The 25,938-nt window shown below is 46.2% G+C and overlaps 2 protein-coding genes across 7 annotated transcripts in view; both read left to right on the forward strand.

Annotated features, from left to right (window-relative positions):
* The window catches only part of CAMTA1 (calmodulin binding transcription activator 1), an 828,802-nt gene extending 819,541 nt beyond the window's left edge, over positions 1-9,261 (forward strand). For 3 of the 6 annotated variants that reach the window (XM_040460083.1, XM_040460077.1, XM_040460058.1), the window contains one exon: positions 5,959-6,022. In XM_040460083.1, the coding sequence (XP_040316017.1) occupies positions 5,959-6,022 (64 nt within the window). Of the gene's footprint in view, positions 1-5,958 lie in introns of all 6 variants that reach the window. The other 3 variants (XM_040460048.1, XM_040460066.1, XM_040460041.1) reach the window with 1 other exon arrangement.
* Positions 9,262-10,941: 1,680 nt separating this feature from the next.
* Positions 10,942-20,393, forward strand: VAMP3 (vesicle associated membrane protein 3). Its single transcript, XM_040460139.1, has 5 exons — positions 10,942-11,047; positions 13,244-13,325; positions 16,508-16,666; positions 17,453-17,504; positions 18,559-20,393. Coding segments are annotated over exons 1-5 (315 nt in total). The 5' UTR covers positions 10,942-11,045; the 3' UTR covers positions 18,579-20,393.
* Positions 20,394-25,938: the final 5,545 nt, after the last annotated feature.

Raw genomic sequence — 25,938 nt, forward strand, 5'->3', positions numbered from 1 at the left:
TCTTTATATAAAGAAGAGGTAACTCTTTCTGGTGACAAATGTTTAAGCAACAGATTTTCTCTCTGACTGACAACTGGGTTTCTAAACACTGAACTTTACCAGATGCTGCCAGTTTTCTTGGTAAGTAGCGATTTCAGCACTGACTCTGGACAGCAGTCCTGTGAGACACCTTCAGGGGGTCGTTGTCAAGTTCTGCGGGTTCCGTTCACACTTCGTGTTCTGTTGTATATACTTTAATCCGAGGGACAGTTCTCTAACGATGCCCGAAAGTATGTTGCTTGATTGAGAAGAGTGGACGGTGCTCTAGGTCAACAACGGTGCCATCACACTTTAGTTAAATTTGACACGAGGTGTAATTCCCAGGTGGCCTGATACACTTGGTGAGGAGTAGGAAATGAATGTGTGGGATGTGTCATCATGGCTGTAATTCAAATATCCAAAGTAATTTTGTCTTACTTGCCTCTTTTAGGAAATGAATATTTTTGGCACACAGTGGTGTGTGTTAAATTGCAGACAACATGCTCTGTGTCATTCTTATTGGGCCTCTCTGTCTTTTTTGTTTTGCAATCCAAATGAGATTTCTGGAAAATGGCAAGATCTCTCTTTTCCTAAATTCCCCACAAGCCCTTGCAGCTCTCAGAGCAACAGGTAACTAATCGGAAAGCCGCATCTGGCTGCCCTGTATATTTTTGACGTCCAGCATTGCAAGAATATATCTGCTGAAATCCACTGACTCATGAAACATTTCTCTGGCTGAGCGTTACCAAGTAGATGTAATGAAGCGGCTTTGCCTTATGCTTTACCCATGGAGCCATTGTTTGCTACAAGTTTCGGAAGCAGGCCTACCTCATTTATTCGTGAATTCTCATTGGACGTCTGATGGAAATAAACCCTGTGTGGGCATCTGCTGGCTTTCAGTGCTGTTGCTTTCCTACATCACTTCAGTACATTAGAATGCAACATTCGTTTTTATGTTTCCTTGTTTCTTTTTTTTCTTTCCTTCTTTCTTTCTTTTTTTTTTTTTTTTTTTGTTGTTGTTGTCGTTGAGACCGCAGCAATACCCCAAAGTGGGGATTATCTTCAGCCTAGAACGCTTGGGCAAATCCCGGGGTTGTCTTTCATTTTCATAGCAGAATGGCTGCAGGGGAAAGTCGTGCTGCCCTGATTGCCTCCCCTCTCAGCCAGTCCCTGGAGGGCCCTTTCCCGAGGTACCGACTGGACTGAGGCGTGCAGCTCAGAAACGTGCTCCCGGCGGCTCTCTTTGTGGCCGCGACAGCCTCGTAGCCACAGAAGCTGTGGTTTCTGCCCCGGGTCAATGGTCTTCAGAGCCCCAAGGAAGACTGCTTTGCCTGTCTTCTGTGCAGTGGAATTCAGAAGCAAGCATACACACTGTATACGGGGTTTGTTTTTAGGTGACCAGGACATCCTCAGGTTAGGCTGTTTCTTGGCCCTGAATGAATCCAGCAGGTGTAATCCCTTTAGAGAACCAAAGCCTCAGTAACCAGTAGCTGAGTTGGGACAGCACGTACAACGCAACGAGAGTTGATGGAACGCCTGTCTGTATTCTAAGTTCTGCAAATACCACCACTGGATTTTCCAACGTAATTCCAACTTCAAACAAACCCGGCCCACATTTACCAAAGTCGTGTGCCGAAAAAATAGGCTTAAAACACAGGTAATGCCAGTGACACCAGTTCAAACAGTTGATGTTGGTTTTGGACTATAGAATCAGTTTCTTTCTTTCTCCACTGAATTTTTCACTTGGTTTTTTGTGTCATGCGAATACAATATTGCTAGCCATAATGGATGGTGGGATGTAGTCATAACGGATGGATAGGAAAACATAAACTTTTTTTCAACCCGGAGAATGATGAGCAGAAATAATTATTATGAAAGAAGTACACTCCTTGTAGCACATTTTGGAAATACAAATAAGCAAGGAGAAAAACCCAGAGGTAATAACGACTAAACTTTCATTGTGACCCCTCTCGTGCTAGATGTGTGTTGACATGTGCCTGTTGGTGGCTGTTCATGTCCTAAGACAAGGCAACAACAAATTTCTGTAACTGTTGAAACTCTGATCTGATCTGATCTGTCCTAAGAAAAGGCAACAACAAATTTCTGTAACTGTTGAAACTCTGATCTGAAACGTCTGGTTTTTTAGAATTGGCTAACAAAAATTAGTGTCAGATGCTCGAAAACTACTTTGGTGATACAGTGAATTGTTTTGCGTTTCTCTAGAGGCAGTATAACATTCAAACGTTACTTTTTGTCCAATTGACGTTTGACGTAAAACAAAAAGAAAATTAGGTACCTCTAGCCCATCCTAATAATCTGCCCTCAAGTGACTTAGAACTCGATTTACGGCTTCAGTAGGGCAGATTGTGAAAGTCTCTCAATTTCATCTCAACTTTGAGAGGTTGATTAACATCCACACACTCTGCCAGTTGGAAATTAGAGGAGGCTAAAAATCTTCCACTTCCTTGATTCTTATTCCCACTTCTTTCACTTCTCAGATCTATTTTATAAAGTTGGTAGGTACATTTTATACGGAGGAAATTTTGTTCTGCAGAACACTGTAATGAAAGCAACACAGGGTCTTATAAGGGACAGCGTCTCAGAGCTGAGGAAATACAGTTGTTAGAAATACAGTTGTTAATTGTTACCAGGTTTCAACAATACACTCGTCTCGCACCATGGAGATGTTTCCAGAGGCCTTTGGAGAAACCAATACAGTAATTGTTGTTTTTTTTTGTTGCTGATTTATTTATTTTGAGAGAGAGCACCAGCAGGGGAGGAGGAGGAGGAGAGAGAGAGAGAGAGAGAGAGAGAGAGAGAGAGAGAGAGAGAGAATCCCAAGCAGGCTCTACACTGTCAGCATGGAACCCGGCAAGAAGCTCGATCCCATGAACCGAACCTTGAGATCATGACCTGAGCCAAAACCGAGTCGGACGCTTAACCGACTGAGCCATCCAGGCGCCCCCAATAATTGTTTTTTTAATTGTTCTGTTGTCCTGAGGTATATCAGAGGCAGCAGGGTGGAGAGGTGAAAGGCAGACAGGCCTGGGCCCAAATCCCCGCTTGTTACCTGTATTGTTTGGGGCAGGTCGCTTCATTGATGTAAATCTCAGGTTCTGCATTTACAAACTGGAGATGATGGTGAAGTGCCTGGAGGCCTAAACAAGGTAACAAATACTAAGTAGCCTGTACAGCTGTTGAAACAGAAGGCCTCTCTTCCTCTTTCCCTAAATCTTCCTTGAGCAACTTTCTGTAAAAAAAAAAAAAAAAAAAAAAAAAAAAAAGCCTATGCCGTTGAAGCCATTCTGGTATCATTTATAATGCTAACGTTCTGTAAAACCTTCATCACGGAACTAAGAACTAAGCTCTCCACTGTAGCTCAGGAGCGATGCAAGCCTAGAAGACGTATCTTGAGATTGGGGCGTCTCATTTTTCCAGTACAGATGATCATCGTCACCTCTGTGTGTATGGACGTGTATCTCTCCTTCACCCAGAGCCGCGCGAGGCTACCGCCACTTCATAGCAGAGCATTTACATGGTGACCTTAAAACCTTATGGGAATTTAGTAGACTCTTTCATTAATTTCAAGAGAAATTGCAAAAAAAAAAAAAAAAAAAATCCTACAACAACAAGCGTGACCGTTATAATGAAAAGAAAAACGTTTAAGGTACAGGCCCCATGACCAGCTGATTACAGCTTCTTCGGTATGAGACTGTAGAAAACGTTTCTGGTTTATAGTTCACCCTCCTTTTTCTCTCAGTGATGAACGTGATATTTTTATAGCATTCCTCTTCACTCCAGAAGAACTGTGGATGGATATCTGTGTTTATGCTGTCAGAGTTTGAGTTCGGAGTTCTTCAGATTCTAGAAAGCTCATCAGTGATGGAGTCACTGTTGCATATTTGTGAATGAGTTCTGTACTAGTGCAGAAACAAGATGTCGCATGTGAAGCAGCACGCACACTTTGCGGTGACTCAGCCACTAGGTCTGCACAAGTGCAGACACTTTGCATGCCCGGAGCAAAGGGGGCATCATTGCATGCCTGGCATTTTTCCAGCCAAAGGGCTGTTAGTACAGATACTGCATGTTTAAAAATTGAACACACGATACGGCATGTTTCAATTTTTAAAAAGCCATTTCTTTATCAAGTATGCATGTCCAAAATTAGGGACCTATGATGATGCACAATTCTGTACTGCGATATGATCCAAATTACCCTAAAATTTAACAATCCATGGTATATTTAATTATAAAATCGAAAACTGATACCGAGATCCAGTTAGGAACGCAGCAAAGCGTTCTAAACGTGCCTGTTAAGAAAGAAAGTTAACCGTTCTGAAGAGACCGTTTGATCAAGCTGGACCTGGCGTAGTTAGTAAATACATCAGACAAATCAGCAGGTTTCCGAACATGGTAATTCTTTTTAGTATTGATGATGATGGTAATAAAGCTTTTTTTCTGAGAGAGAGCAACTTCTCTCTGAAGAGATTGCACCAACTTCGCAGAATATTCAGAAATGATTCTGCTCGGAGGGGGTAAATATCCTGTTTTCTTGAATTGCTGTAAGAGCGTGCGTGCAGGCCGCTGAACCCCGGCCTGTGTGATACAGCAGTAACTCACTACTGGTTTTCAAAATGTTTTCTTCCCCCTGAGTGTTAACAAGAATCTATTTAGAAAGCAAACTGGCATTCGGTTTAAAATAGAGTATAAACACACTGGTATCACTTAACAGGAGACGCTTTATTCTTAGAGAATCAGAAAAGTGCGTTTGGGAATTTCCTCTGTAGGTAGAGGCCCATATGAGAAAAAGCCAATCAGACTTGTTCCTTGTCGTGCTGCTGAGACATAGGGCATACGCATCCTGAGCAACGGCCGCTTCTGTTCGGCTAAACTCCTTCTCCCGCCCCCATTTTTGGGAAACACAGGTCACGATGTGGTACGTAGAGCTGCAAACTGGGTGCCATATACAGCACATGCTGACTTCACTAGTAGACCCTGAAGTCACACTTGGCGTTGGATCTTTTTGCTCTTAAGGCAAGATCTGAATTCTTTTTCAATAAAACAAATAACCTTCCAACTTACAACCTGCTCCCCGGCACCCCATCCACATCGGGGGGTCGTATTCAAACCCCACGGCAAACAAATAACCCGATGCGGACTTTCCATGACTGTTGATAACCATTTCATTGAAATTTGTTGACTGCAACACGTTTGATAAATAGAACAGAGTACCTTACTGGTATGCATCTGGGAGCTGTTGCTGTCCATCTGGGAGCACTGGGGGAAGTGACCTGAGCATCTTTTAAAGTTACAGTGTGGAATGGGAGGAAGGTAAGGAATTAACGAAAATCAGAAAGACTCCACGATACGTGAGCGCAGTAGCCCGGCTGTGCAGGTGCAAGGTCGGCTTCAAGATATCCAACAATCTGGAGTCTGTGAGCAAAGCAGTTCAGTCCCTGGGTGTATCCGAAGCTAAGTAGAGGCGTGTGCAGTTTCCCTAACTTGCCTCATGTGGAATTAATTGCAGGGCGTCACTGATGGTCCCAACAGGCTTCGAAGAAAGCTATGTGAAGAGCCAACCCTTTCTAAGATTGAGCATGTTCCTGTCACACGGGACTGAATGCAGCCGACTTCGGTTTTGCTTTGTGTTGAGAGCACTTGATACTGAGCAGTTTCAGGAAGGGCCGTGTCTTCCTCCTTGAGTATCTCCCCCAGCAGTTTAGCAGGAGTTTCTTTTGCCATCAGTCCTCCAAAGGGTTTTTGTCTTGGTTTGTTGTTGTTGTTGTTGTTGTTTTTTGTTTTGTTTTTTGGGGGGGGGGGGTTGTTTTTTTGTTGTTTTTTTGTTTTTGCTTCAGAGGGATTGGTAATGCCCTTCCCTCCGTTTGGCCACAGTTTCACTAAACAGCTATCACCTGGTGTTCTGTTCTGTTTCTCTTCCAGAGTGAAAGAGTTGAGAAAGGCCAAGGAACTTGAAGACATACAGCAGCATCCCTTAGCAATGTGACATTGCTTTTCAGACTGTTTTCATTTCTGTTTTTAGCAGAGACATGCAAAACTACGACACACACACGCACGCACACACGCACACACACGCACACAATCCCTCTGCAGTTTTGGGGAGATCAGCTGCAGGATTTTAACAGGAATGTGTTGGTCATTGCATTTGCACTTTCATGGACAACTTTTAATTTGATCAGCAAGACATCTTGGAACTCAATCTTCTGTTGGATCATGGGAAAAACAAGACACCACGAGGAATCGAAAGAGGCTTCCTTTCCTTAGGAAGCAGCCGGTTTCCTTCTCATATAGGGCTGTATTCAAACATCGTGTGGAACTGTACAAATATTTATACCAAAAATATAGATAAGCAAAGGTGGGGATGCGCTAGCAACAAAAGAGAATGCTGCTCCTGCACCTGTCAGTTACTTCCAAGAAGCTGAATCTTTGGGATTGACTCTCAGTGGAGGGCTTAGACCATAAAAATCTTCATTGGGTCCGTGTGTTCGCATTTCCTTCACTGGTTTTATTTTCTTTGAATTCGTGTTTGTTTTAATCTCTACAGCACACTTAATGCAACTTTTAAAATCTGCAGGTTTTTAATGTCTTGTGGAAATTTGCAGAGGGGCGGGTGTGTGGTAAACGGGGAATGCATGGGAATTAATGAGAAACAGCTCACAGAGTTTAACTTTATTTTCTTGTCCCCACCACCTCCCAGGAACCTGCGAGTGTAGTGACCATCTCGTCCCTTTTGTCATGCTCAGCACTTTCATTTGTGGGCCTTACTTTCATGTGCAATGAGATTTACTTAGAGAATTGGTACAGCATGTAGCTTTTCTTCGTAACCTTGGAAACTGTAGTCATTCTAAGGAATCATAAACCTTGCCTGGACATTTGCCACCTAAAAGATCAGTGTGGTGCTGCGTTCTGGCCAGTAAATTCCATATTTTTGGCTATAATCTCATCCAAACTGAGCAGTTTCTGTGTATATATAGAAGGTAGAAACGGAAAGCGAGAAAATATTTGAAAGGGATTATATTAATTGCTAAATATTTTATTCACAAAGGTCGATAACATGGCGAGATAAAATTATTTGTATAGTTTTGTCTGAATGAGCGAGAAAAATGTGGATGTATTGTTTGTATATATTGTATATATTAAAACAAAGAGATATGTGCATGAAATCAAGAAAAAAGAAATGAACAAAAGCAAAGCATTAGTGGCTATGGTCTGTAAAATGAAACAAAAAAAAAACTTTATTTCACTATAAGAGTACTTTATTTTAAATGTTCTTTAGAAGAACATTTTGCTAAAGCATGACTAAACTGGAAAAAAAAAGAGCTACTGTATTTAGACTTAGGATAAAAGGCAGAGTAGCATTACTTAAAAAAAAAAAAGGATATGTTTACATTTAATTTTGGCTACCAGGAGTTTATTTTATTTAATTTAAAATTTTTTTGCCAATGGTGCCAAGTAATGTGAATGCTAATATTGCTTAAGAAAATTAAGTTACTTTCGCTAAACAGATAATCATAAGATGAATCCGTATATAGCTTAACACCATCCACTCACTCCAACAAAGAACACTTAGAACGATCAAAACCTGACAAAAGAAATAGTACGAAAGGTTGAAAAATGTCTCACGTTTTCATATCTCCTGCTGGAAATCAGAAAATGTAACAAAAATTGCACAAAAAAATGACTAAAAATTTAAAAGAGGCAAACTGGTCTTGCAAGGTTGTCATGGTCTATTACTCTTTCTACATAATGAGGAGCCAAAGAAATCTGATGCTTTTAAAAATTAAACTACTAACGTTAAATCGAGAGAATAAAGTTCGCATTTGCTGATGCCAGTTTAAAACTCCCAGGTTAAGTTTCAGGATCAGTTGGTGTAAAGCTGAGATTAACTAGTTTTGTTTTTTTTCTTCTTCTTCTTGGTTCTGGCTGCCAACTGTACGTTAAAACTCAAGGCTTGTTGTGAAGCCTAAAAATATTCACAAATAAGCTTTTAAACTGGCGTCTCTAGAAGGAAGATAGATACAAACAGATTGTGGTAAAAACTGGGGTCAGTGCTCTTGGTGCCTTTTCTATAATTGTACTTGTTTTTTAATTACTTCCTTTCACTGCCAACCTCGGATTACTGTAAAGTATATGTCTTACCGCTTGTGATCAGCTTTGACAACAGTTTCAGCCCCACAACTAGTAGCCACCTGTACATTTGTAAACTGACCTGGCTCCATTTTGTTTTTAAATGTGTGGGTTATGTTGCAGCTGTTGCACACACGCCCCCCCCCCCCCAGCCCCCAGATACCTATTATTTTACACGATTTGATCTACGGGAGGACACTGAGTAATTTACAAACACACAATTGTATTCATAAATGGGAACAGAAGGTGAAAGCCAGCTCTTTCAGAATATCGTATGTTAGTACTGAATTGAGATCGGTTTCTTCCATTTCTTATGGTACAAATAAGTGATCTTTTGACAAGAGTAATGACCTCAGTGGATTTGCTTTAATCCTCACATTTATGTATCCATTTATTTTTTTTAATGTCTCCCATGCTACATTATTAGCTGAGTAAGTTAGAAACTTCTGGAAGATAAGGACTTACATAGAATTAGGAGGGTTCTTCTGGAGGGGATAGGAAGTAGGTTCAAAGCCTACCAGTGTAGCCTACCAGTACAACTGTGAATCCTGGGTGAGGTACAAATGCACTTCCACTGAAACGAAGCATTTCTGACCGCTTTTTCTTGGTTGTGAATCTTAATTTTGACTATAAGATGATAGGTAAGCGCAGCTTTCTTGGATAATCTGAATTCCCAAGTGCCAGGAGTAGGATTTCATTATAAAATTAATAGCTAATCTTATTCTGTCTCCTGAAGATTTAATTGCTATTCTTGTTACCCATTTGAAATCAGCTGTACTGTGTGAACGAAATAAAGACAATAACTCGAACCCCTCTCTGGCTGCACGGGTCGCTTATGGCAGTTCCACACAGTAGTTGGCGCCCAATGGGGGGTCCCTGAGACTTGCATGTAAAACTAGTCTAGATGTCTTCTTTTTTGTAAGTTTTATTTTTGTAATTGTGCATGTAAAGCATCATTGAATCAATGGATCTGTTGAAGAACTCAGCTGCTGGAAACCATGCAAAATGTTTTGAATTGCCCTTAAAATATGGAAAATGTTTTCTGAATGCTTTATATTCTTTCTGCTGTAAATTAAAAATGAAGAAAATTTCCCCATACTATGTGTGTGCTTTGCTTTAACTTTACCTGCTATTGAGATCCAGGGTGACCCAGGATGTTTCAAACCATACGTTTCACGTGTTTCCTTAGATCCAGAGACAGTGTTGTGGCATTGACTATTACATAGTTTGGGACATGTCCGTGAAAAAGAAAACAAAAATTAATATTTATTTATTTATTTATTTATTTAGAGAGGGAGAGCACGAGTGGGGTAAGGGCAGAGAGAGAGGGAGACAAAGAATCCCAAGCAGGCTCCACACTGTCAGCATAGAGCCCGATGTGGGTGGGGCTCGAACTCCCGAGCCATGAGATCCTGACCTGAGCTGAGACGTTTAACCGACTGAGCCACCCAGGTGTCCCTGAAAGAAAAATTTCACTGTAAGCCACCGTCCCTAGAACCCTTGCCTTCCAACTGTTTTCTCAGGTGCCGCTCAACTGGCATACCGGTTACCTGAAACATAAAGACACCAATTTAAATTCACCTCTGCAGCCAAAATCCTCTGCGGTTTTCAAAAGGCATTTTCCAACTGACTACTACTATCTGTCTTCTTTTCTGAGAATTCTGCCATCCTCTCCTTCCCTTTCACTGCAGAGTGTCACCTTGTCTCCCTGGTAGTCCCTCTCCCACGGAGTCCATTGCGGTGCTCCTGCCAGACCACGTCTGCAGGGTTATCTCCCAGCTCCCCCAGGCCCCAGTGGTTTCTAGAGCCAACTGCATTTAAACATTTTCCTTTCTTGTTTATCCTCTTTTATTGTCTTATTTCACCTGTGACCCAACCTGCCCCTTCTGGTTGGTTGGTGCAAACCTGTGCAAACCATTTCCATTTCCACGTTGTCTTTGTTCATGTTTGTTCATCCCTTGCCTGGGAATTCTCTTCTTAGCTACTTACCCAACTCAAATCGCACCTCCTCTGGGACACTCTTCTTTATCCTAATACACACTAGCATTTCCCTTTTCAAATTATTACACTGACAGAAAAGACAGTTCAGTATTTCGGTGTTTTATTTTTCCCTTCTCATCTGATCTCCAGGCGACCTGGCAGTGTTTTTCAGACTTTTGTTTGTTTAAGGGAGGCGTCGTCTACGTTGGTAGGAAGATTTTCAATAACCGCTTTAAGTTCATTGCAGAGTAACTCTCCACCTGCAGCCTATCAAAAGCTGAGGACCTTCTCTGCCAGGGCCCGGGGAATACAGAAACGTAGACACTAAACAGTGCCTGATGCCCAGGCTCCCGTCATGGTCTGTGCGGTGACAAATATTTGAGTCACAAATGAACACGGAGAAAGGAGTCTAACCCAATCAACGCCCATGATAAATACCCCAAACGGACTCCCTGTCTCATGTTAACAAATCTTCGGGGGGAAGCGTGGTGTCTCCAGGACCACTGGGTTAACGCGAGACGTCACGCAGAAGCGCGCAGTCAACCCCCAGGACTGTCAAGGCCGAAGAATAACGTACCCGGGCCCAAAATAACGTTCCACGCCACGGCTCTTATTCACCTACACAGTCCCCTTTCAGGGTCCTGCGGCGTCGTCACAAGGTTGGCGGCGGGCAGAGAGCTTGCAGCGCGACAGAGCCCAGCGCATCACGCCGCGCGGTCACCGCGCGCCGGCCGCCCAGCCCTTTCGGGTGGCCCCGCCCCCGTGACGCCCCGCCCCCTTCCGGCGCGCCCCTTCGCGGCCGCGGCCGGTGACGTCATCGGCCCCGCGCCTCCGCCCCGCCCGGCTCCCCGGCCTCCCGTCCCGCTGCGTCGCTCTGCCGACCGTCGCCCGCCGCCGCCAAAATGTGAGTGACGCGGCGGGACGCGGGGCGGCCTCGGGTCCCGGAGGGCGGCGGCCCGCGGCTGGGACCCTCCCCCGGCACGGTTCCCGCCGGCCGCCGCTCGGGCGTGAGCTCGCGCGGAAGCTCCCGAGGCCTAGGGGTGGGCGGCGGCCCCTGGGGTGCTGGCTGCAGGCGGGCCGACAGCCTCGCGGCCGTCGGGCGATCGCGGAAGGGACAGGGCGGGGTGGGGAAGCCAGGGGCTTCCCGGAGCTAGGAAACGCCCCCACCCCCGCCCCTACCGCAACCCCACCCCTTCTCCTCTTGCCTCACCCCCCGGCCCAAGGTCCCAGAGGGGGTCGGTGGCCACTGCCTTACACCTGGAGCGCCTGCTCGCTGCCTGGTGCTGGGCTGGGCTCCGGAAGTTGCAAGGGAAGAGACCTCGGCCCTGTCTAGAGGCACCTATGATCAGAATGGACTCAGGGGCAGACCTGCGGACCTTCTCTGTTTAAGCAGAAGCCGTCTTGTTGTAGTGGCCCTTGAAAACGTGAAGTTTACCGTGGTAACATTGAGAGAAAACCGTCAAGAGTCACGAGGACCCTCTGTCCCCCTCCAGCCTGTTCATTGCTCACCTACAGAGGAGCAAGGAATGGGTGCTTTCCCTGGGTTCCTTGTAGGAACTAAGGATCGCCACAGGAGTGGACCTGGCTGAGGCTGCTGGGCCAGTAAATTACAGTGGTGAAGATCTAGATCCATAGAATTCTGTGGAACCTGGTCTAAAGACAGACTCCACCGCAGCCAGCTGCGTTGACTTTCGTAACCCCGCTTTATGCATCTGTAAAATGGGGTTAATAGTAGTACCTCCCTCAAAGAGTCGTGAGAATTAAATGAGAAAACTCTTGGAGAAAACGTACCAGTACATGGCCCTTTGCGATTATCTGTCAGACGAAACGATAAATAAATAAACTGTAAGGGCAGGCACGGCATCTACTGCATCCCTGGTCTTTGACACCTGGTAGGTATAAATAACTTGAATCAATGGATGCATCAATAGCTCTTGTATGCGAGACATGTGCCAGGTGCTGTCTTGAACACGGGGACGAGACCTCTAAGGCACAGGAGTCCGTGATCTATTAGGAGAGCAAGACATTACTGATCACCTTTGAACAACATGGGTTTGAACTACACAGGTCCACTTACGGGTAGATTTTTCTCTGATAAATACAGTGCGGGCTGTAAATGTATTTTCTCTTATGAGTTTCTTAACATTTTTTTCTTTAGCTGACTTTATTATAAGAATACAGTATATGAGACACCTAACAAACAAAATATGTATTAATCAACCGTTTATGTTTTTGGTAAGGCCCCTGGTCAACAGCAGGCTGTTAGTAGTTAAACGTTTGGAGGAGTCAGAAGTTGCATGCAGATTTTCAACTGTGGAGGGGGCAGAAGAGGTCGGCGTCCCTTACCCCCACCTTGTTCAAGGGTCAACCGTGTGTGTGTGCGTGTGTGTGTGTGTGTGTGTGTGTGAGAGAGAGAGAGAGAGAGAGAGAGAGAAATCAAAGTGTGACCAACCTAATAACGGAAGCAATGAGGAACTTCAGAGCCACAGTGGTCAAGAAAGATCTGGCTGGGGAGAAGTAAGGCATTCAGCAAGGATTTTAAGAGAGGAGTACCTTTTAAGAGAGGAAGCACCACTTCACTCCATCTTTCCCACTCGCACCACCCCTCCTACCTGCACCTCGCTGTTCCTGACCCTGTTTGTGTAAATACATTTCTCTGTACTGGAAAAGTGGCATTCTGTAACTGTTTATAACTTTGAAAACCGTTCTTACCGCAGTGAGAGAGCAGACGAGTACCGGCTGCATTTAAGTGGATGTGTGCCTTTAAACAATTATAAAAAAAAAAAAAAAAAAAAATTGGAAGGTTGAGTTTCCCTATTGTAGGATCCCTGATCTTAAGATCAGGTGCTTCAGTGATGCAGAGTAGATCTTATTAAACCTGCACTTTAGACCCCGGTCACTTTTAATATATGGATGAATCTTGAAGTTTATAGGGGAATCAGAAGATATGTCATTTAAACCTTTGTTTATTACTGTAGGAAGGATTTCTCTTTCTGCTTTAGTTCTACCAGTGAGGGTCTTGGAGTAATGTCTTCATACGTACAATGATGTAATATTTGGAATAATAATTTACTCACGCTTGTGCCTTTACACATTTCAGGTCTACAGGTGCACCTGCAGGTTCGAGTGCTGCCTCTGGCAGTAACCGAAGACTTCAGCAGACACAAAATCAAGTGGATGAGGTATTGTTCTAAAATGTTGCCCACAGTGACTTTTAAACCAGCATGGGAACACTGGAAATAATTCTGTTTAGAAAAAGTATCAGAGGGGCGCCTGGGTGGCGCAGTCGGTTAAGCGTCCGACTTCAGCCAGGTCACGATCTTGCGGTCCGTGAGTTCGAGCCCCGCGTCAGGCTGTGGGCTGATGGCTCAGAGCCTGGAGCCTGTTTCCGATTCTCTGTCTCCCTCTCTCTCTGACCCTCCCCCGTTCATGCTCTGTCTCTCCCTGTCCCAAAAATAAATAAACGTTGAAAAAAAAAATTAAAAAAAAAAAAAAGAGAAAGTATCAGAAAAGCATGAATGGAAAGGAAACTTCGACCGTTTCATAAATGTAACAAAAATGTGTCCCCTCCTATTCTGAAAGCTCTGAGCTAAGCTTCTGAGAAGTTAGTCTCCAGATGTCATGCTGGTTTCCCTGTGACTGAACCACATATCTAAACCACAAACACTCCTCCTGAGAACATTCCTCCAGGAACCACCTTAAAGATATATTTTGCTGCAATTAAAAAAAAAAAAGGAAAAAAAAAAGAACTACTTTATAAAATAGGGTAATAGAGTTTTAGATTGTTCAAGCCAAGACCAATCCCTCTTAGCAGATTTTTCATCAAAATGCTTCTTACGGTAGCCTGACTAACTCGTCCCCAAGCTTGAGCAAGCCTCAAATTCAGTTCTGGTTGTCACCCATTCGTGTACAGAAGGCAGGTGCTAGCAACCTGCTCTAGCCCGACAAATCTGTATTTGTGGGCTTCTCAAGTCAGAGGACCCTCAGAGCATCTTTTGTTCTGCTCTGCGTTTGCAGACCCACAATGGACGACTGTGTGAGATTCAGACTAGTATTTATGTGGCAATTCTGTATTTAGCTTTTTAAAAAAAAAATTTTTTTTAACGTTTATTTATTTTTGAGACAGAGAGAGACAGAGCATGAACGGGGGAGGGTCAGAGAGAGGGAGACACAGAATCTGAAACAGGCTCCAGGCTCTGAGCCGTCAGCACAGAGCCCGACGCGGGGCTCAAACTCACGGACCGCGAGATCGTGACCTGGGCCGAAGTCGGCCGCTTTACCGACTGAGCCACCCGGGCGCCCCTGTATTTAGCTTTTTGAGGAACTACCAAACTTTCCACAGTGGCTGTACCATTTTGCATTCTCAACAGTGACGTTCAGGGGTTCCTGCTTCTCCACATCCTCACCAACACTTGTCGTTTTCTGTTTTCTTGGAGTGTAGCTGTGCTAGTTAGTGAATATGGAAGTATTGCATTGTGATTTTGGTTTTCATTTCCTTAATGACCAATGATGTTGAATATCTTTTTATGTGCTCGTTGGCCATTTGTACACATTCTTTGTAGAAATGTCTATTCAAGTCTATTGGCCTGTTTTTTGATTGGGTAGTTTCTCGTTTTGTTGCTGGGTGGTAAGCGCTCTTCATATATTCTGGATATTACACCCTCTTTAGGTTAAAAATCATTTTAGGGTTAAATGATTTGCAAATATTTTCTTCCATTCTGTAGATTGTCTTTTCACAGCCTTGATAATGTCTTTTGATGCATAAAAGGTTTTAATTTTTATTAGGTTCAATTTATTTATTTTTGTTGTCGTTCTTGACTGAGTGTCAAATCTGTAGCTAAATCTAAAGTTATGACGGGGGCGCCTGGGTGGCTCAGTCGGTTGAGCGTCTGACTTCGGCTCAGGTCATGATCTCGCGGTCTGTGAGTTCAAGCCCCGCGTCGGGCTCTGCTGACAGCTCAGAGCCTGGAGCCCCCTTCAGGTGTATCTCCTTCTCTGTCTGCCCCCACCCCTCCACTCTTTGTCTCTGTCTCTGTCTCTCTCTCTCAAAAATAAATAAACATTTTTAAAAAATAGTAAAGTTATGACAATTTGCTCTTAGGTTTTCTTCTAAAAGTATTATAGTTTTTAGCTCTCATATGTAGGTCATTCATCCATTTTGAGTTAATTTTTACGTATAGGGTGAGGTATAGGGGTCCAACCTCATTGTTTTGCCTGTGGCTGTCCCATTGTCCTAGTACCGTTTGCTAAAGAGACTGTCCTTTTCCTCACTGAATGCTCTTGACAGCCTTGTCAAAATTCAATCAGCTGTAGAGGTTTGGGTTGATTTCTGGATTCTCAGTTCTGTTCCATTGGTGTGCATGTCTGTCTTTATGCGAGAGGCACACACTTTGATGACTGTAACTTTGTTGTAAGGTTTTGAAATTGGAAAGTCGGAGTCCTCAAACATTTTCTTTTTCAGTATTGTTTTCAGCTATTCCGGTCCCTTGCAATTCCATAAAAATTTAAGGATCGGCTTTTCCATTTCTGGGAGGAGGTTGTAGGGGGGAGAAGGACAGTGGAATTTTCATACAGATTGTGTTGAATCTGTATGCCTGTACATTGCTTTGAGGCATCTTGCCATCTTAACAATATTAAGTGTTCCTATCCATGAACATGGAATGTCTTCCCTTATAATCAGGTCTTTAATTTCTTTCAGCAGTGTCATAGTTTTCATTGTGCAGATCTTTTGCCTCCTCGGTTTGATTTATCCCCTAGGTATTTTATTCTTTTGGATGCTGTTGTTTATGGAATTATTTTTTTTAATTTCCTTTTTCTTTCTAGTATATGGACACATTCTGATTTCTGGGTGTTGATCTTGTAACCTGAACACTTACCGAATGTGTTTATTAACTCTAGCAGTGTGTGGATGCTTTGGGATTTTTTGTATGTGGAGTCGTCTGCAAATACAGATTTTATTTATTTCTTTCCAATTTGGATGTCTTTTTTTTCTTTTCTTGCCTAATTACTCTGGCCAGAACTTCCAGTACAGTGTTGAACAGCATTAGTGAAAGTGGGCATCCTTATCTTGTTTCGATCTTAGGGACAAACTCTGTCTTTCACTTTCATGTTGAGCATGGATATTCGTTGTGGGGTTTTCCATAAATGCCCTTTCTCTTGTTAGGGAAGTTCCCTTCTACTCCTAGTTTGCTGAGTGTTTTTGTCACGAAAGAGTGAGCACCGCCCCCCTCCCATTTATAAATGAAAGTTTGGCCCAAAGTAATAAAGGGCTGACCTGAAAGAAAACACGCTGTTTACTTCACTGAGCGTTGTGTTTGTTCTTCCCTTCCTCTGTGTGTAACTCGGTGTGATCACGTTCGTTCAGGTGGTGGACATCATGAGAGTCAACGTGGATAAGGTATTGGAAAGAGATCAGAAGCTCTCGGAATTAGATGATCGTGCAGACGCACTGCAGGCTGGAGCTTCCCAATTTGAAACAAGTGCCGCCAAGCTGAAGAGAAAATACTGGTGGAAGAATTGCAAGGTAACTTTCTTTTCACTGGTTTTTGCATTAAGTCACCCTCTGCAGTCTCAGAGGGGCAACTAAGGCCCCAAGTATGGGACTTCTGTGAATGTTGGAGGTGAGTTGGACGTCCCGTACATGGAAATTTGGATTGACTCTGAGTCTGAGGCACTGACTGCCTGCCCTTTCCCTAGCCCCTCAGCTAGGAATTCTTCAGGTCCTGTGGCTGACCTTAAGAAGCACATAGAACGGGAATGTCCAAAACCAATCATAAACAGAAGCCGCTTTCCACCCCCCACCCCCGCATCGCCCTGAACACAGACTGGCCAGAGAGGGCTGGGGTCGGTGGTCAGTTGGCATGTGGTTGAGTGCATGGCTCCAGCGTGACGAGAAAGGGCAGCTGGCGAGCCAGTGTGCCCCGCAGGAGCGCGGAGAGCAGCCCCACAAGGAGCGTAGCCCAGAGCAGATGTTCTGCAGCTACCGGGGCCCGGGTGGACCCCGCCCCCTTCCTGGGACAAAAGCAACGCTTGCGGACACACAGGACAAGTTAGCAGCCCTTCCTTATGTGAAGAACCTGTGTGCACAAAATAGATGCCTTTCTAGGGACCGCAGGCCATCTGACTGTCTTACAAAAAGCAGATAAATACCTTCATGCCCCGGGTGAGAACAGGAAGTTTAGGCTTTAAAAATTGTGAATTATTTCAAATTGTAGTGCACCTTAATTCCTCTGCCAGCGACTAGAATGTGATGCTCCTCAGTGAGCACGTTGACCTCTGTGTTTGAAATGTGAAATGGTCTGTTTCACAGATGTGGGCGATAGGGATTGTCGTCGTGGTCGTCATCATCATCATCATCATCGGTGAGTTCTCTGGCCTCAACTCCTCGTTCGGGTCTTCTCTGTATGTTCACAGCTGACCTCACGTACAAGAACTCAGAGTAAAAGTTCCCTCAGAGCTGGTAGTTTACTCCAGAGATTTTCGTTTTCTTCAGTAAACGTTTTAAATACTTGAGTGTTGTTTCGTCAAAGTCCAAGATTTTTTATATAAACATTGATCCTTTGAAGTTAGAGAAAATGCATTCATTGTCACTGACCCACCCTGTAGGTCAGCGGTATCCTGTACCTCTGAGTGCATTTTCTTTTTTTAATGTTTTTTTTTATTTTTGAGAGAGAGCACGCGCGCACGCACGCGTGAGCAGGGGAGGGACCGAGAGAGAGGGGACAGGATCCCACGCGGGTCCCGCGCTGACAGCAGCGAGCTGAGATGGTGACCTGAGCTGAAGTCGAACGCTCGGCCGCCTGAGCCCCCCCAGGGGCCCTCACCGAGTACCTTTCCGTCTGATCCTTCCTTTTACAAGAAACAGTGTGGTCTGCTGATGAAAAGCATGACTGCCTGTTCCCCACCCTGGCTCCACCACCATCAGCTGTGCGGCCTTAGACAAATCGCTGAACGTCTCTGAACCGCCGTCTCCTCATTTGTAGAGTGGGGATGATAACAGTACCTACCCCATATGTCTGTTACGAGGACACAACTGGCTGATCCGTAACAAGCGAATAGCATGGCGTCTGGCATTTAGTGGTGCCAGCTGTGTAAGTAAATCCGTAGACACACCCACGCGCCCACAGAAGTATTACTAACTGGCATTGCTGTTGCTACTGTTGTATCTCATCCCGGAACAAGCCGTCGGGGTTTTTAGCCCCATCCGTGGGAACCATTTGCAAAAGCAATTCCTCCCCTCCTTCCTTTTCACAGTGGCCTCGGGCCCTCGGCACAGTTGTGGAGGAGCCCCCAGTGCGAAATCGGCCAGATTGATTTTCGCGTTTAGACCGCGACATGCAGGGTCAGTTCTGGGTCCGCCCCGAGACACTCACCTGCTGTTTCCTCTGCTCTTTTTCCGTCTCCCCTGCTTGTTAGTGTGGAACGTGTCCCCGTGAAGAAACGGTGAAGCTCCGGCCTGCTGTTCGAGAAACCTCTTCAAGACGTTTGACTTAGAACCTGCTATACTCTCGAGCTCGCCTACTGTTCTGTCTAAAGTGAATATTTTCTGTTTGTTACTGTCAAGTTTCATTTCTGGGAAACGTGCCTTTGTTATCGTAAGCACTCCAAACTTGAAGTGCGGCCACCCGGCCCACACTTGGCCCGGCGCCTTCAGACTGCCGCGTGGCTGAGGAAGCGGACTTGAGTTCCAGAGTGTCGTAACCTGGAAGTCCCGCTGTGTGATTAATTGCCATTAATTTCAGTTAAGGGGATTCGTTCCCAGAGGCTCCCCCTGTCACACGGCATCTTCAGAACCACATTTTAAACCTTTAGGTAATCAGAATTCCAGTTTGTGCCTTCCAGAAAGAACACTACTGCCTAACACAAATCTGTAACCGTAACAGGTTGTGCCTTACTTTGCTATTTTTCTGATCCCCTGTAAGAGAACTCTGTACTGTTTATAAGCACTACTGACCCTTGCGCCGTATTTAAAAATAAGATTCTGACCAAGAGTGTTTGCTCTTACCGTAGATACGAAGATGTTTACTTTCCTGTTACTGTTTTGTATCACTTGCTAAAAATGTTATTTTCATCAGAAATAATCGCCTCTCGAAAACATTTTTACGGAGCTGAGGCCATGACCAAAGTTTCTATTTTGCCAAAAAGTTAAATGCCAGTACAGCGTCCTCAAGTCGGTTCCCGACAGATAAATTCGGAAAAGTGACAAGTGGAACTTAAGGTGCCCTTCAGAATTAAAATGATAACATTACAGTGAACCTTCTACATCCTATCAGGCCTTTCTTGCCTTTGAGATGCTGTTTGTGGTGCAGCTCCCGCCTGCACCCCGCGCCCCCGCCCTGATTGAGCATTTCTCCCAGGGGTTAGAGAAGGTTTAAGCTAGACTCCAACCATCTCCTGCCCAGACGCCGATCTCTGTCTACCCAGAGGTTTGCAGATTGTCGGCTCTGGACTCCAGTAGGTTTCGAATAATTACGTGAGCAGCAACTTTATAGCCTTCGAGCGAGACCCATCTGTGAACTGGTCATTAGGTGGCCCCGTCCCCATAGACGATGGCTTTTTGGAGTTTGTTTCCTATTTTTATCCATATTCCACTTCCTAAATCTGTCTTCTAAATTATGCTTTCGGTGAGGCAGCGGTCAAGGGTGGATGACTCTTCTCACGGAGAATAGCTAACCAGAGACACTTTCTTTTTTCGATGTCATAGACTGTCTGCACAAGATGCTGCTTTGGAAATAGCGTTGTCATCTGAGAGACTTGTGTATGTGAGACTCTCGTCATCAGGGTGTGTGGCTTAAGGATGGGAATTTAGGTCGGAATGACAACAGGCAAGGAGGCGCTGAGGGAGAAATACAGAGGGATCAACACTCTGGCCCGCTGTTACGGAGGATTCTAAAATTCCTGTTCACGTGCTAGCGTGTGACTTACAAAGCAACAACAGTTGAGGTGTGCAGGAACACGGGCTCCATTTCTTTAAGATCTCTTCCCCTGACATCACTGAGGTGATGCAGTGTTGAGGACACCCCGGCTGGGAGAAGGAAGCAGCGGTCAGCGTCGGGACATTGGCTCGCCCTCGGCTCAGGGTCCCCGGCCGTGTCTGACTCTGAAACCTTGGTGCTCCCTCCTTGCCTGATGCCCAGTCCCATGTAACCCGCCGGCTCCTGCATTAACCCAGGGGCGCCTCGCTTGTATCTGTGCATTTGGCTGGGAACTTGCCCACTATTATGAGCTGAATAAACTGTTTATAAACTTGATTCTGGTACCTGTGTGCTTGTAGGATGGCTGCGCCCTGGTCCAGGTCTTCCCAGCGGCGTTCCTTGCTGCCGCCCCCACCTCTCACCTCCTGGTCCCCAGCCCTTCCCCGTCCCCTAGTGCACAGAAGCGAACCCCTCCCCTCGTGAGCAGTATAGGACGTGAGTGAGGAACTGACTTTTCCACGGTTACCGAAATGGTCAGGATCCGGCTTTTGGGTTTCTTAAATCTGTCATCTTTAAAGAGTGATGTGCAGGGCGCCTGGGTGGCTCGGTCGGTTAAGCATCTGACTCTTGATTTCAGCTCAGGTCACGATCTCACGGTTCGTGAGTTCGAGCCCCGAGTCATCAGCCTCCACACTGGCAGCTCAGAGCCTGCTTGGGATTCTGTCTCTCCCACTCTCTCTATCCTTCCTGCATGCATGCTCTCTCTCTTTCAAAAATAAATAAATAAACTTAAAAAAAAATAGTGATATCCAGGCTGGCCGTGTATGTGGGAGAATAGATAGCCACCTATAGGGCACAGGGGTAGCTAGTACGCAGATGGGTGACAGGCTTCTCCAAACACGTGGCTCGTTTTGACTCTGCATATCCTTCCCCTTGAAAACACTTTCACTCTTAATCTGCAATCCCTAGGGAACAATATAAAATGGGTGGAAGTAGCCTTTGCTTATGTTTACAATAAAATGCCAGTTTCCGATGAAATCCTATTGAGAGAGAAGACATTGACTTCTTCCCAATGCCTTGGATAGATGGTCACTGCTTTTCTTGTCTGACCTACTATTATGTCCCAGGAAAGCACTAACAATAGAATTGTGCTGTTTGTTCAGGACCTTTATATAATGAAATCTGTATGAATTTGGGTGCCATTTTCAAGATTTTGAAGGAAAACCTACCATCAATGGGCCTTTCTCTACCCCTCCCTTAATGTCAGGATTCCTTAGCCAGCTGGATCCCCCTCAGCCAACTTCTCTCTCCATCCTTCTTCTCTCCCTGGGCAATCTTACCTCTTCCCACATCTCTATCCGTTAGTGTCCTGATGATTCCTGGTCTGGTACACACAGGCCTCTCAAACTCAAGGTGGACCAGACAGAATCAAGCATTCCCGTGCCTCACGCCCCTCCTCTTGCCATTAACAGTGTCTGTTCCAGAGAATGGCACCACCGTCCTTCCAGGGTCCACACTAGACAAGTCCACTGGACTTGCTGATATATATAAATATATATATATACGTATATATATGTATATACATATATATATTTGAGAGAGAGAGCGTGAGCAGGGGAAGAGCAGAGAGAATGGGGGACAGAGGATCCCAAGCAAGCTCCGTGCTGACAGCTTAAAGCCCAACGCGGGGCCTCGAACTCACGAACTGGGAGATCACGCCATGAGCCGAAGTCAGGCGCTCAACTGACTGAGCCACCCAGGTGCCCCTGGACTTGCTGACATTTTCGATCACCACACAGGTCACTCAGAATGTGCTGCAGGTGTGCTGTATAACAAACATTATAGATAAAAATCTCAACGGCTTAGAGTTCTTTCCTCACTCAGGGTACACGTCCAATGCCAGGCAGCAGGAAGCCCCTATCATCAGTGGCTCGGGGAGGGGCTTCCTGTAAACATTCGTTTCTGGTTCACTGTGTATCGCTGCGGCAGGAAGGGAACCTCAGGGATTGCGCACTGGCTCTCCAAGCCTCTGTCTGGAAGTGGGGCTGACAGCTCTGCTCACATTTTACTGGCCGGAGCAGGTCACATGACCATGCCTAACCTCAGAGGGGGCAGAGAACACGTGTCACCGGAAGGATAAATGCAACGTGTTTATGAACATTTGCCTTCCTGGTGGCAATTGATTTCAGTCAAAGAATGGAGCAAACTCCTCTTGTCTCATAACTATTTTCTAATGAGTGATGAATCCTACATGAGAAAGTCTGTATTTGCATCACTAACAAAATGTTTCTTAAAGTATGGTGATTTTTTTTTTTAATTGGTTTTGAGTGAGGATTGTTGCTTTAAAATTAACCAAACTGTTTTTGTGCATTTAAAAATAGCATCCTTGGGGCGCCTGGCTGGCTCCGTCGGTGGAGCGTGTGACTTGATCTCGGGGTTGTGAGGTCAAGCCCCACAATGGGTGTAGAGATTACTTTAAAAAAAATTAAAAATGAAAAAAATAGCATCCTTATTTGCAACTGAGCTGCTTTTCAGGCAAGCAGAAAATTCAATCTGTTAAACTACAATGCACTAGATAAACCAATTATGGCATAGTTATTGGAAAATAACTGATTTTTTTTCTCATCCTTTTTTTAAAATATAATTTATTGACAAATTGGTTTCCACACAATACCCAGTGCTCATCCCAACAGGTGCCCTCCTCAGTGCCCATCGCCCACTTTCCCCTCTCCACCACCCTCCCTCAACCCTCAGTTTGTTCTCATCCTTTAAATAGCAAGCTAAGTGCATTTCAAAATCTACTTGTCTTTATGCCCACAAGACCATGGACAATCCCATTAACGCAGGTGCCTGCCTGTGGATTCCGAGCCTAAAGGAAGCCTCCCCTCCAGCAACTCCCTGTTGTCTGCAGCTTTCTCCTGCTTCTTCCCTTCTCGCTCCTAACCGAATAGCCCTGTCAGCCCCTAATCGTGATCCCCACATCCCTCCCTCCGAACAACACTTGTCTATAGCCCCACACAGCAAAATCCCTCCCCACGGCTCCCTGTTGTCACTGCCTCACGCTGTGCTTCTCCTCCAGCCAACACTACTGAGACATCTTTAACCAAGGTCACCGACTTGGTGAAACACAACAGGAAATCCTCAGCCCTTGTCTTACTGAGTCACGAGCATTTGATACAGTTGATAGCTCTCTCCCTGAAATAGTTTATCTAGTGTCCACGACCCAACATTCTACTGCTTTTCTTCCAACCCCATCTATGGCTCCTTGTTCTTCGCTTGGCTCTCTCTCTCTCTCTCTTTTTTTTTTTTTAACTTTGTTTATTTTCGAGAGAGAGACACACAGAGAGAATCCCAAGCAGGCTTTGCACTGTCAGCGCAGAGCCTGACACGGGGCTCCAACTCACAAACCATGAGATCATGACCTGAGCCGAAATCAAGAGTCAGGAGTCAGACGCTCAACCGACTGAGCCACCCAGATGTCCCTTCACTTGGTGTTCTGCTCGGCCTCTGAATCTCCATGTGCCCCCGGTCTTGACCATTGGCCCTTTTCTTTCTGTCTGCACTCTAATGTCAACACCATTTCCCATATGACTGTAAACACCATAGGGCTCTTGCCTCTCCCAAATCTCCATCCTCGCTTTTCCCTTAAGTTCCAGGCTGGGAGATCCACTCGCCCATCTGACAATCCCACCTGCCTGTGTCATGTACATCTCAGACATAACATGTGGGAAACGGGTCTCCATTCTCCCTTCATCAAAACTTGCCATCCCCAGACTTGTCCATCTAAGTTGATGACCCACGAAACACAGCACTGCTTAAACCAAAGACCCAGGAGTCACCCTGGATCACGCTCTCTTCTCACAACATACATTCAACTCCTTGGCAAGTTCCCGTGCCCTAAACGCACCCCACGTCCAATGGCTCCTGTCACCATCCCTCCTGGTGCCACCCTAGTCTGGGCCGTCCTCAGCCTCTTCTCGTAATTAACAGCTTCCTGTTACCTGCTTCCTGTGTGGCATTCTGGTTGATACAGATCACTGGTTTGCTTAAAATCCTCCCCTTCCCACTACCATTAGAAGAAAATCCAAGTTGTGTTCCCGAACTATAATCCGGCTCTTCCTAACTTGCTGACCTCCCCTCACACCATTCCTCCTCCGTCTATTCTCCAGGCAAACTATATTGCCTTTCTGTTCCTTAACAGCACGCGTGCTGTCAGGGCTTCGGCAGGTGCATTGTGCTCCCTCCCCCTCCCCCATACACAAACTCAGGTTTCAGTTCACCTTCTCAGAGAGGCTTCCCTAGTCACCAGGATAATGTGTCTCTTGCCTCCTTCACCCTCCATCCCTGTCCCAGCCATACTTCATCCCATTAGCTTGTTTCCTGTTCTACACAGTACTTTCCACTTTCTGACCTCCATGGACTTGCTCCTGTTTTAGGCCTTCATAAAATGTAGGCACCCTCAATGGCAGGGACTTGTGCCACCAGGCGTTCTCAGGGACCGGAATCATCCCCGCCTAAATAATCCACTCAATAAATGTGCTTTCGAAAGCAGTTTGACAAAAACACAAGAGGACAGTGAGATCTGCCATCATCTGGGAAAATGAGGTGGATTATCCAATACATGATATAAACAATTGCCACACTTCACTCCCCGCCCCCCTTTCTATACAATTCCTTTCATTCATCCAATAAACACTGAAGATTTTTGATGTGCCAGGCACTGGAGAGGGGCGGAGCGCTGCCCTTGGGCTGAGTTAACACACATTCTAAAAAAACCATCAGACTGGTATTTTTAAAAAGGGTTTCTCTGCACCTTCCTTTTCTGACAGTGTTTTTTACATACACTTGTCCTCCCCCAGTTGCCAAATCAACCTGTCACCTAAAGAAGACCGGGGCAACGTGTGAAGTCCGTCGTCAAAATTCCGTTTCTGAAAAACGGCTTTGATCTTCCGGAGGGCTGCTTTACCGCCCGGGTCCTCCTCCAAGCCTCAAGAGCTGAAGGGCGAGAAAGCAGGAAGGCTGAGCAAAACGCAAATAAGGGAACCCGAGAAGGCGCGAAAAAGGCTCGGACGGCGAGAGCCTTCTACCCGCGCCCGGGTGGGGGTGAGGCCCGTCCCGCCCCGCCCCCCAGGACTGTCCCCGACCCGGGCCCGCGCCGCCTCGGCCACCTGCGCGCCCGACCGCCTGCCGGAACACCCGCCCCTCACTTGGAGGCCGGCCCACCCCACCCCGCCCGGGTCCCGCCCTCTCGTGATTGGCGGCTCGAGCGCCCTATCCCTGCCGCGCTGGCTCCAGCCGCCCCGCTGTTCTTTTTTTTTTTAAGTTTATTTTTTTTTCAACGTTTATTTATTTTTGGGACAGAGAGAGACAGAGCATGAACGGGAACGGGGGAGGGGCAGAGAAGAGGGAGACACAGAATCGGAAACAGGCTCCAGGCTCTGAGCCATCAGCCCAGAGCCTGACGCGGGGCTCGAACTCACGGACCGCGAGATCGTGACCTGGCTGAAGTCGGACGCTTAACCGACTGCGCCACCCAGGCGCCCCTCGCCCCGCTGTTCTTTCCCTCCCACCCCACCTCCCCGCCCCGGTGCCGTGAAAGGGGCGGAGCGCTCGACTCTCCCGGCCCGGGCTCCACCCTCTGAGGGCCCCTCCCCCGCTGTCTACGCGCCCGCCTTCCGGATTGGCCGAGCACCGCCCACCACCCGAACACCGGCGTTACGTAAAGGGCGTCGGCGCCTTTTCCCCGCCCACTCGCTTCAGGTTATGGAACCGGGGCCCCCGGCCGAGGCCCCGGCCGAGGCCCCGCCCCCGGGCCAATGGAGGCCCGCACAGCTGGCCGCGGCGGCCAATCGCGCGGCTGGGGGGCGGGGCCGCGTCACGT

Source organism: Herpailurus yagouaroundi, unplaced genomic scaffold, assembly GCF_014898765.1.
Source record: "Herpailurus yagouaroundi ecotype Mexico unplaced genomic scaffold, PumYag 77, whole genome shotgun sequence".
NCBI lineage: Eukaryota > Metazoa > Chordata > Mammalia > Carnivora > Felidae > Herpailurus > Herpailurus yagouaroundi.

Bases quoted from the DNA above. Each gene is read 5' to 3' on its own strand.
- VAMP3 (XM_040460139.1), top strand. The intron at 13,326-16,507 runs GTATTGTTCTAA...ACGTTCGTTCAG, and splicing joins CACAAAATCAAGTGGATGAG to GTGGTGGACATCATGAGAGT. The intron at 17,505-18,558 runs GTGAGTTCTCTG...CCTGCTTGTTAG, and splicing joins CATCATCATCATCATCATCG to TGTGGAACGTGTCCCCGTGA.